This window comes from Erinaceus europaeus, chromosome 8 (genome assembly GCF_950295315.1).
Source record: "Erinaceus europaeus chromosome 8, mEriEur2.1, whole genome shotgun sequence".
NCBI lineage: Eukaryota > Metazoa > Chordata > Mammalia > Eulipotyphla > Erinaceidae > Erinaceus > Erinaceus europaeus.
Window position 1 is genome coordinate 76,621,977 of NC_080169.1, and position 12,860 is coordinate 76,634,836.

A 12,860-nucleotide genomic window follows, 5' to 3' on the forward strand; every position below is an offset into this window, starting at 1 on the left:
CCCTCTGGTGGTAATTGGTAGGGAAAAAAAATCTCATAAGTGGGAGAGATTTGTTTAATTTGGGGGAGAATTCTCAGTTTTCCACATTTTCCTCTGCCTCCAGGAGCCATTTTTCAGATTCAGTCATTATAGGTAAACCAGGATCATTATAACCTATAGTTATAACAAAGCACCTATGCAGCCATGCTTTCTTGTGGTCAGGTTTGTCAACTACCAGCAGCTCCTGTTGCTGGGCAGAACTGACTTTGTTAACTACACACAAATGGTGTGGCTGGAAACTGGACTGTGAATCTGGCTCACAGTGAGCAGTGGGGCTTTGAGTTTACTGTTCAGAATTCCTTAATCATAGAAACACTAAGCATTTTACAATTGATTTAGGTTACATGCTGCTATCCAACTATCAATAGGTTGGAAGAACTAATGGACCAGCTAGAAGTCCCTTGTGGAGAAAATTGAGGCTAGAGGTCAGGTGAATAAAGGCAGGTGGTGGATAAATGAACAAGCCAGCCAGCTCTGGGTGTTTGCAGAACAGATAGGTTCGAGATAACCACAACAGAACTGGAGAGAAGGGGATGAAAGGTATACATGCCACACTAGTAAATGTTTGAACTGTCTTATTTAGTAAGTTAAATCCAATTTGCCCATGTTGGAGTGGATAGAGGCTTGAGCAAGCAGAAGAGAGACTGATGACAGATACCAGAAAACTGGGTCTGTGAAGATAATGCTTCAATCAAAGAAACAGCGCCCTGATTTTTTTTTCTAAAGAGCCCAGTAATATCTACTCCAACTTTTCATGAAAACATTTTGCTATGCCCATTTTATTAGCTTTGTTCTATTGAGTTGTCAGAAAAATCATGATGTATTTTTTAATGCAAAAATGTATCATGACTTTTCCAACAACCCAGTATCATATTTTTGTACTTAATCTTTTGTGTATGTAACAACAGCCTTTTGAAAGTTAAAAAAAAACCCTGTTATTTTAAAAACATTAGGAGATGCATAGTTGAAACACTTGAAAACCACAGAGTTCAAAACTGTTTAATAGTTACTTTTGATGGAAATCCAGTCACATCTGCCTGCATCATTACATATACCATTATTGGACATTGACACTTCACTAGGAACATGATAAATTACAAAAGAGAGGACTTTTAAAACCACATTAATTTTTTATACAAAATCTGTTGCACTATTATAGAAGTGACCCCTTCATGCACAGATAATAGCATCTGTCATTATGGAAGAGTAAAAACTGTACTTTTATCCTGCCCCTAAAACATTGGCAAATTTAAAGTAACTTTTTATCTTTGTGCTCTCTGATGTCAAAGCAAGCCTGCTTCTTTCATTCTTATATTTCCGATATAAAGGTTGATCTGTGAAAAGCAAATATGGAGCCATGAAAGTATTAAGGGCCATCATTATCTGGGATTACTTCAGTGCTTTACCTACACAAATCAAAGATTCCAAGTGACTAGGCCTATTGGGCTGCACAGGAAAGTCTCTGAAGATTTTATCTAGAAACCTGCTATTAGTATGAAGAATAGCTTACTTTATCAGTTTCACAGCAAAAATTAGGGAAAAACTCAAAAGGCATTTAATCAGATGCCTTCCTATCCCATGCACTGCATTAATTAGCTTACTTCTTAAACGGTAACAACATAAACATTGTTTGCATGTTTATTTGTATGTAACACCTATAAGTATATAGCATCTACACTTTAAGTGTATTTACAAATTCAACAAAATATCTACATATAAAAGGCTTTACTTAAAATTAAACTTGATGCAAGTTATGAAAAACCAATTTATTGGCAAATGAAACTGAGCACTCCTTCAACCATAGGTTGTTATAGAATTTTATATTTGGAGGTGAACTATTTGATATATTGTTTATGAATATGATAGAATATATATGCCTTTTTCTTTAATTGCAGATTTAATCCCTTTAACTGTTGGCCTTGCTAGCACTTGTCAGACTTCCCAGCTTCTGAACTGTGTTCGGAGCATATACTATTTAATGCTGCAGGGTTTTGAAAGCTGCGCATAAGGCTGGCATACTTTTACATATTTTCAATTTTAGAATAACTTGTGTTCAAAATTATTTTCTTTCTTACTGAATGTAACTTAATTTAGTAGGAACCATAAAAGACCACAAACTCATCATGCATTCCAGTTGGTGGTAAAGCTTCTCTTTGTATACATATGGGTAAAATGCTCCTTAAAATAAGCTATTTTATTAATTTTATTTTCACATGTCCTTTCATCATCATTGAGTTTTTATAATCCCTGCTTTCTAAAAGTTACTTTTAGACTATGATAGTGACCTAGTTGGCTGTACAAGCTGGTACAGAAGGCAGTATGTTATGGAATGCTCATTGTCTGAAGGCACTGCATGTGTCTTGCTCTGTGCTTTCTGGAATAATTTTTCTGAAATTTAATTTGAATGACTTTGTTTTAAATTATTTCACTATGGCACACACGCCAAAATGCACTGCAATACACACTGTTTATGCCTAAAAACAACTGAATATAGAGATGGTGTAAAAAGTAGAACACTGTGCTGCTGTAATACCTTGAAGATTACGAAGGCTATGGAGTAACAGGTGCAAAGAGCAGGTAACAGAGTCCCAGTAAGCATCAGCAAATGCACTGTCATAATTAACTCCTTTAGCAAGTATATACTGTACATACTGTTTCTAACAGTCTCCCAAAAAGACTAACAACAGCTAGACATCGAGTCACCAATTTCACAACAATGTCCACAAAGACATTGAAGTCCTAGAAAATACTACAGTAACACTCTTGACAATGAAAACGGAATTCATATTTAGGGGTTCAGCTGAGGATAGTATAAACAAAGTATCAAACCATGTTTTATAACATACACTGACATGTCCTTTAAATGTGTAGCATTTTCATGCATCCTATAGAACTGAATCCTGAAGAACAAATAACATGACCTGTTGGTGATGTAACATTTTTATCAGTTCTAAGGAAGTCAAGGATACCTATTTTGAATGAAAAGCTATGCATTTTTGCACTACAGCTCCTATTAAGAAATCATTTGACTGAGTTGTATTCTTGTTTTAACTGTTCTCATAATATTAACATACAGCTGAAAATTTGCTTCTTGTCTCTATGTTTATAGTATGAGAAGGCTGACAAACAAGTGCTTAAAATAAACAATTCTAGAGGAACAGGGTATTGGCAAAGAGCTTCCAAGTTAAACAAAGGAATTCATGGCGTTGACTGGAGAAGGTGCCTCTGAGCTTTCATTTCCTTCAGCTGGTTCTTTCTCCTTCTTACCACTGTACTGTCCAATGAAGGAACCGTCTTCATTGAACTGGCCATTCACCCCTTCTCCATAGTCCACTAGGCTGTCATCACTATCTTCCTTTTTCACAGTCCTGTCTGAAGGTGTCCTGCTGCCTTTTTTTAAAGGCTTGTGGTCTTCTGCATCACTGGAAAAAAAAATAGAAAACATTTTCATCAAGGCTGGTGTAGAGGTGAAATGTTTTGTTTTCGAAAGATTCCGCATGCAAATTATCATAAAGCACATGGAGTCCTGAGCTGCTGTAGTCAAATCTAATCATCAGGTTGACTCCAGTGATGGGGGAATAGTTGGGATGGAAGTCAGGTGCAGGAATGGTTTAATCATGAAGTCTTCATTAGGTGGATGCCTTCTTACTGTGCATGTCAATATCAACAAGAAAATCTGACCCCTGATTTAGAAACGATTCAGAAATAGTCACAAGCATTAAAAAAAGAAAAATTGAGGAATGTTGAATATCATCATTGTTTTAAATCAAGAGGGGGATAAAAGCTCATGGCAAATAGAGAAGTTAGTATGTTAAACTGCGTCATACTTCTGATTCTTTGGATATGAATGGCAAATGATTTGGGTTAAGTGTGAAATGTGGATTTTTTTTTGAGCAAGAAGCAAAATCTTGCATTTCAAATAATCTTGTTATTAAGTGCAGGCCAGACTTGTAAACTTTGACCTTACCTTTCAAGAGACCTACAAATCCCATTAAAAGGATGCAGAAGAAACAAATGAAAATAGCCTAAGAAGAAAAGCAAAATCCTTATACTGATAGTATACAGTATTTTTTTTTTTACTAAGAATTTTAGTTAATGAGTCAAGACTTATTAATTTGGAGAGTATCGTAAAATTAGTTCATTTGTACAATTAACAACATGCCTGTATATTCTGAAGAGCTAGTAATCCTATAGTTGCAAAAGCAAACATCTCCTACACTCACGTTCACCCTACTACTCTCTTCTTTTATGTGTATTATGTAGCTGCCAGGCTGGGTGGGAATTTGAGAAATGTGACTTAATAGAATGCTGTAGAAGTGTATTTTTCCTTATTTCTCTACTGACCCCTAACTATAATATCTCAAAGGAGAAAAATAATCATACTTCAGAACATCCCACGTATTATGTGGTCACATAGTTGGGTATAGAAACTGACCTTTTGAGGGTCGGGCAGTAGCACAGAGGGTTAAGCACACATGGCTCATAGCACAAGGACTGGTGTAAGGATCCCGGTTCGAGCCCCTGGCTCCCCACCTGCGGAGGGAGGGTCGCTTCACAGGCGGTGAAGCAGGTCTGCAGGTGTCTATTTTTCTCTACCCTTCTCTGTCTTCTCCTCCTCTTTCCATTTCTCTCTGTCCTATCCAACAACAATGACAACAATAATAATAACCACAACAATGCTAAAACAACAAGGGCAACAAAAGGGAAAAAATAGCCTCCAGGAGCAGTGGATTTGTGGTGCAGGCACTGAGCCCCAGCAATAACCCTGGAGGCAAAATAAATAAATAAATAAATAAATAATAAAAAAAAAGAAACTGACCTTTTCTTAGTATGTAAGATTTGGTTAAAAAAGTAGAAAAAAGGCAATCTTTTATTTTCTTTCTGAGAAGAAATGCAAAGCAAAAATTGAAAACACACACATTACTAGTGAAAATAAAGGATTTTATGTAAAGGTCTCATTAGATACAGTATTTCATTGCTCAACAATTTGTTTGGCTTTGTATGTTAACTCTCTTTTCAATCACCAGGTTCCAGATGTCATCAGGATGCTAGCCAGGCTTCCCTGGAGTGAAGACCCCACCAATGTGTCCTGGAGCTCAGCTTCCCCAGAGACACACCCTACTAGGGAAAGAGAGAGGCAGACTGGGAGTATGGACTGACCAGTCAATGCCCATGTTCAGCGGGGAAGCAATTACAGAAGCCAGACCTTCTACCTTCTGCAACCCTCAATGACCCTGGGTCCATGCTCCCAGAGGGATGGAGAATGGGAAAGCTATCAGGGGAGGGGGTGGGATATGGAGATTGGGTGGTGAGAATTGTGTGGAGTTGTACCCCTCCTACCCTATGGTTTTGTTAATTAATCCTTTCTTAAATAAAAAAAATTAAAAAAAAAAAGAAAAGGCTGGGGAGTAGCACAGGGGGTGCTACAGTAGATAAAGTGTTGGACATGAGGTCTAGTTTTTTCTCTTTTCCTTTCTCTCAATAATAAATTTAAAAAAGATACAGTATTTCAACCAGTTGTATTGTTGTGTTTTTGAGATTAACTGGTCAAGATATAAATATTTAAAGATGCACAAATAATCTGGTTCTTTAGCCAAAAACTCCCACCATGCGTTTTGGCTTTTTTTTTTTTTTCCCCAAGAAGGAAATCTCAAAAACTAGAAAATGATACTAGTTTAATGTAACAATAGCATGTAGTATTGAAAATTACTTGTTTTGCCAATGCATAAGTGCAGGCTACAAACAGAATAAACGATATTACTACTGCTAATAACCAACAGGAAGTAGAACAGAACCTTGGGTGGCAATGCTTCAGGCTCTCAAGGCATAGAATTTGTCTTTCACCTGTTGCAAGAGTAACTTGTACATTTTTGAGATTTAATACCTAACTTCTAGATTTTGCTTGATCACTTTTGCTCTTGACTAGGTGGAACCCTTAATTTTATTAAAGAATTCAATATTGACCAGAAGTTTGTCACTATGAGTCCAACAATTAACTTCATGCTGTTTAGAGAGAAGTAGTGTTTCAAAGAATACACTACTGGGAAGACTGTCTATGGCATTCCATCTATCCACTGCCCCCACCCCTCCACATACACCCATTCATCCACAGAGCTAATAACTGTTTATTCAGTGCCTACTCTAAGGCAGATACTATTCTAGTCACAGGGGATATAGCAGCAAAGACACTACACTAAATCCTGTACTTGTTTTAAAGAGCCTAGGCCTCATGTATGTGGAATTTCACCTTCTGGACTGTTTTTTTTTTTGCCTCCAGGGTTATTGTTGGGGCTCAGTGCCAGCACTATGAATCCACTGCTCCTGGCAGCCTTTTTTTTTTTTTTTTTAACATTTTTTCCCTTTACTGGGGGATTAATGTCTTATAGTCACCAGTAAATACAACAGTTTGTACATGCATCACATTTCTCAGTTTTCCATATAACAATACAAGCCCCACTAGGTTCTCTGTTTATTTATTTAAAAATTAATATTTATTTATTTATTCCCTTTTGTTGCCCTTATTGTTTTATTGTTGTGGTTATTATTGTTGTTATTGATGTCGTTGTTGTTGGATAGGAGAGAGAAATGGAGAGAGGAAGGAAAGAGAGGAGGAGACAAAGACACCTGCAGACCTGCTTCACTGCTTGTGAAGTGACTCCACTGCAGGTGGGGAGCCAGGGGCTCAAAACAGGAGCTTTACAATGGTCCTTGTGCTTTGCGACACCTGCACTTAACCTGTTGCACTACCACCTGACTCTCTTTATTATTTTTTTAATTGGATAGGACAGAGAGAATTTAAGAGGAGAAAGGAGAAGAGCAAGATAGACACCTGCAGACCTGCTTCACTACTTGAGAAGCAACCCTCCTGCAGGTGAGCAGCTGGGGGCTCGAACTGGGATCCTTGCTCGAGCCATTATGCTTTGTACTATGTGCATTTAACCCAGTGTGCTATCACCCTTCCTCTGGAATGAGTGCTTTTTTATTTATTTAATTTTTAAACTTTATTTCTTAAATTTTTTATTTTTATCTTTATTTATTGCACAGAGACCATCAGAAATCAAGAGGGAAGGGGGAGATAGAGAGGGAGAGAGATAGAGAGAGACACCTGCAGCATTGCTTCACCACTCTCAAAGCTTTCTCTTTGCAGGTGGGGACTGCGGGCTCAAACCTAGGTCCTTGTGCATTGTAACATGTGCACTCAATCAGGTGAGTCAACACCAGCCCCCCTGCTTTTCTATTTAAATAGAAATGATAGACAGAAAAGAGGAGAGATACCACAGTACCAGAGCACCTCCCATGTGGTAGCAGTTCTTGAACCAGGGTTGCACATATTGACAAGATGTGTCCTCCATGGTTAGTTATCCTTCCACTCAAAATCAACACATTTTAAAAGTTAGTTAGATAGTATGTCAGGATGTAACTGGTATTATGGAAACTACAGAGCTGAATAAATAGGATGGAAGATGTCAGAAAGGGGGTTGAACATTGGTGAGGTGGGTTTGGAGAGATAGCATAATGGTTATGCAAAAGATCTATATATATAGGTTCCCGAGGTCCCAGATTTAATACCAGGCACCAGCATATACCAAAGCTGAGTAGTGCTCTGGAAATAGACAAACAAACAAATGAAGACATCGGAGGTGACTTCTGGGGGTGAGGCTATGGAGTAGGAGCTCTTTCAGATGCTTCCCCTGATAAACTAGAAAAAGCAATTAAAAAGTCACCTGAACACTCAGCAAAATACAACCATAATTTCTTCATAAACTCACTAAGCCAGAGGTGATTTGCTGACAACTGTGGCTAGTGGATGGAAAAGGGGAGATTCTTGGAACTTAAGAAGTTGTACTTAATGACAGCTGGTACCAAATTGGAGTTATGCAGTAGAGCACATTGCCAGTGGCTGGAAAGTGGGGCTGGGTACTTACCCTGTGAACTTAGGCGCAACAGAATATTGAACTGCCCACAATAACTCACTGGTGTTTTTAAACAAAAAATTCTAGCTGAATTAAAATTTCTCTCCTTTGATCAGGCTCCCACAGCCAGCCAGAAATATAAATCTCAATTTCTTGGGAGTCGGGTGGTAGTGCAGTGGGTTAAGCGCACCTGGCACAAAGCTCAAGGATAAAGATACCGGTTCCAGCCCCAGCTCCCCACCTGCAGGGGTGTCACTTCACAGGCAGTGAAGCAGGTCTGCAGGTGTCTCTCTTTCTCTCCTCTCTCTGTCTTCCTCTCCTCTCTCCATTTCTCTCTGTCCTATTCAACAATGATGACATCATCAACAACAATAATAATCACAACAACAATAAAACAAGGGCAACAAAAGAGAAAATAAACAAAAATAGATAAAAACAAGGGCAACAAAATAGAAAAATAAATACATATAAAAAATCTCAATTTCTTTCTCTTTTTTTTTAGCAGTCTTATATATATAATTTCTTACAGTAACATTCTCCATATACTATTCAAGTATATGTTTCTTTATGAATAAGGAAACTGAAGATTAGAATCTAGTAAGTAACTACCTAATAGTAAATGGTCAGCTGTCAGCTGGAACTCTGTTCTGAGGTTGCTCAGGTTCCCAACAACAATTTTCTTTCTTACCTACCTACATTGACTTTTAAAAAATATATAATTAAAAAAAATTTTTAAAAATATTTATTTTATTTATTTATTCCCTTTTGTTGCCCTTGTTGTTTTATTGTTGTAGTTATTATTGTTGTTGTCGTTCTTGGATAGGACAGAGAGAAATGGAGAGAGGAGGGGAAGACAGAGAGGAGGAGAGAAAGATAGACACCTGCAGACCTGCTTCACCGCCTGTGAAGCGACTCGCCTGCAGGTGGGGAACCGGGGTTCGAACCGGGATCCTAAGGCCAGTCCTTGTGCTTTGCGCCACCTGCGCTTAACCCGCTGCGCTACAGCCCGACTCCCCAAAATATAATATTTTATTTGTTATAAGATTGTAAGATTACAATGTATAGTTCCTCACCACACCCACCACCAGAGTTCCATACCCCACCTGTCCCACCTCTCAGATATAACCACCACAGTTCTCACAAATCTTACAAGCTGTTTGCTCGATTCTATTTTGTTTGGATTTTTTTTCTTAGCAAATTAGATCTCTAGATTCCACATATGAAAAACCATCTGGTAGGTGTCTTTCACCTTTTTGCTAATTTCAGTAAGCATTATCACCTCCAGTTCCATCTATTTTATCCCAAAGGACAAAATATCTTTTTTTGATCACAGAGTAATATTCCATGGGATACATAGCCCATAACTTCTTTAGCCAGTCGGCTATTGATGAGCATATAGGCTGCTTCCACTCTTTGGCTATTATAAATAATGTAGCTACAAACATGGGGGGGCATATTTCTTCTAATTAATGTTTGCGAGTCCACTGGATAAATGCCCAAGAGTTGTATTGCTGAATCATATGGTAATTTCATTTTTATTTGTTTAATAACTCTCCATACAGTCTTCCAAGGGGCCTATATCAGTTTGCATTCCCACCATCAATGTAGCAGAGTTACATTTTGTCCACAACCCCTCAAATCTCAGTCAATTTCTGGTGGCATAGAAAGGGATTAGCAGCTGCAATGCTTCACTCGTGGGATTGAATTAAAGCAACAACTGTTTAACACACACACACACACACACACACACACACACACACACACACACACACACACACCTAAAAACCAACCAACTTAAAACTGTGACTTCTTAAGTAGCTCACTAGAAAAAGAGCAACAAAGAGACCCAAAATTCAGCAGAAGGAATGAAACAGTCAAAATAAGAGAAGAAATTAATGAAATAGAATCAAGAGAGAAGATCCAAAAAATTAATGAAACCAAGAGTTGGTTCTGCAAAAAGATAAACAAAAAAACAGTAACAGAGTAGACTCATAAAAAAGAGAGGAGGGGAAGAGAGGAAGAGAGAGAGGGAGGGAGGGAGGGAGAAAGGGAAGGAGGGAGGGAGGAAGAACTATACTTTGATAGGGGCTGGTCTGTGGCACATCTGGTTACGTGGACAGAGTACTAAGTGCAAGGATGTGCACAAAGATTGGGCTAGAACCCCTGCACCTGTAGGAGGTAAGTTTCACAAGCAGTAAAGCAAATCTGCAGGTGTCTTTTTTGCTCCTGCTCTATCTCCTCCCCTCAATTTCTCTCTATCCTATCTAATAAAAATGAAAAAAAATAAAAAATCACCACCAGGAGCAGTGGATTCATAGTGCTGACACTGAACCCCAGTGATAACCCTAGTGGCAAAAAAATATATAGAAGGACAATTTCTCAACATAATAAAAACTATTTATGACAAATGCACTGCTAACATCATTCTTAATGGAAAAAAGCTGAAATCTCTTCCCCTGAATATATGAACCAGATAACGATGTCCACTGTCTCCATTCTCATTCAATATAGTTCTAGAGATCCTTCCCACTTTAATCAGATAAGAAAGAGATATAGAAAAGTTATACAGATTGGAAAGAAAAAAAAATCAAACTACCACTATTTGTTGATGACATGATATTATCCCTAAAAAACCCAAAAGACTCTACAAAAAACCCTACTGGAAATAATAAGTAAATTCAGTAAAGTAGCAGGATATAAAATTAATGTGTGCCTACCACCCGGGGAAAGCTTTGAAAGTGGTGAAGCAATGCTGCAGGTGTATCTCTGTCTCTCTTCCTCTCTATCAATTCCCCAATTCCCCTCCCCTCTCATTTTCTCTAAGGGTAACACACACACACACACACACACACACACACACACACACCTCTTTTTGGATGTGTGTTGAAGCACTGAAAAAAAGAAGAGAAAGCTTGCTTTTTTTCAAAGATGAATTTTACAATGAAGTAGTAAATAAATAGTTTCGGACATTGTGCCAAGGGAAAGTGCTTTGTAAACTTTGAATGTTGAAAGAATGGTTTCCAAAATGAGAGAAATTTAAAAGTTTTATAGCAGATATTAAAAAATTAAAGGCTACAATTTTGGGGGCTGGGGAGGTGGCTCAGCTATAAAGCACATACCTAGTGTGTATGAAGCCCCAGGTTCAGTGCTGGGTAATGCATAGAATGAGCAATACTCTTTCTTTGAAAGAGAGAGGCCCCCCTCTCTTTCAATTTTTATTTATTTATTTGATAGAACAGAGAGAAATTGAGAGGGATGTGAAATAGAGGGAGAGAAAGAGAGAGAGACACCTGCAACACTGCTTCACCACTCGTGAAGCTCTCCCCCTACAGATGGGGACTGGGGGCTTGAACCCAGGTCCCTGGGCATAGCAATATATACACTTAACCAGGTGACCATCTGCCCCCCTGGTCTTTCTCTAGTTCATTAAAAAAAATAAAGTCATACTTATTAAGCAATACTGTATTCAAATCTTAAAAGTGCATTCACATGTTTATGAGAACACTGAGGCTAGGAAGTCTCAGATATTCATTCTTAGCCTAGAATGTCAAAGATTAAACAAATTTCAAAATAAGCAACCTAATAGGCATAGAATCAAATATACACACAAAATTTTTGAAATTTATCTCTATTAATAAAGATGGTTGTGTAGTGGAAAGAACTGTTTTCATCATTACTTCAAAACTCAAGTCCCACATTCCTTCTTCTGGGAAGACTTCTTGTTCCATCGTCCATCTATGCAACCCACACTCAAACTGTCCTTTTACTCCCCTGCACTCACCTTAGATTTTTAAATGACTGGGATCATATTATATTAGTTTAAATATTTCTACAGCCATATATATATACATATATATATATACACACACACACACATATATATATATAGCACTCAATAAATCATTTATGTAATCACAATGGAAGAGATAGTGGACATTTTAGAAATATTGAAAAATTTTCATTCCCTCTTAATCAGTTTTCTAATGTCTAACAAAGCTGTGGACTCTAATCTTTCCTTTCTCTACCTTTAAAGGTGAGTTTTAGAGAATTCAATTTTTTTTCAACAGCACTTCACTCAGGCTTGTGTATACAAAAGGTATCCATCAAATGCTGACTGAATGAAATTCAACAGCAATAGACAAACGTGTGATCAATTGATTTAATTTTCCTGTGATCATCACATTCTATAGAAAAATCATCCTATAGTCTTATTGCCACATATGGCCTTTATGTCTCAATAACTCTTCCAAACATTCTCTCTAGCAGGTCAACATTATTCTGCTCACACACCAACTTTAGGTTGTGGCATATATTTGTTATAAAACTGCGCTCACATGAATGGCACAATTCCTGTGCCAAGAGCTTCTGTGCTATGCCTGTAGAGTATCACAGTCATATGGTTTATAACCTAGTTTCCTCCTTAATTTTAAAAGAATGGATCGAAAGAGTAAAAACAATACTTACACAGTTGGTTGCACTGTTTCTCTGATTTTTCTACATGCTAGTAAGGATGCAGATTCTACTGTGTATAATTAAAGAAACAAACAAAGAAAGCTGCAGGCTTCCACCAGAGGGTAACTTCTTGAGGGATGGGTGCTGGAGTGAGGGTATAGTGATATAGTAGACGAAAAAAATTTTTGGTCATTGAAGTTCCATCCCTCTTTGCACCAGGAAATATCTTACGACTTTGAGCCAATTATATAGTAACTGTTTTGTACTCAAACTCTAGAATTATAAGCAGAATCACATTTTAATCATTTTATTGGAAAGTTAATGGTTTATAGTAGAGTTTTTGATGCACGAATACAATTTCTCATCTCCCTGCCATAGGATAAACAGAATTAATTTACTTAGGCAACAGCCTTGTGTGTGTGTGTGCGTACAATCAGTATAGTGATTTATATTCAG

At 37.6% G+C, this 12,860-nt stretch overlaps 1 protein-coding gene across 23 annotated transcripts in view; it reads right to left on the reverse strand.

The window, feature by feature from the left end:
* Positions 1 to 1,022: 1,022 nt before the first annotated feature.
* The window catches only part of NRCAM (neuronal cell adhesion molecule), a 376,126-nt gene continuing 364,288 nt past the window's right edge, over positions 1,023 to 12,860 (reverse strand). For all 23 annotated transcript variants that reach the window (XM_060196425.1, XM_007528302.3, XM_007528300.3 and 20 more), the window contains one exon: positions 1,023 to 3,461. In XM_060196425.1, coding sequence (XP_060052408.1) covers positions 3,224 to 3,461 — 238 coding nt within the window. In that variant the 3' untranslated portion in view covers positions 1,023 to 3,223. The remainder of the gene's footprint in view (positions 3,462 to 12,860) is intronic.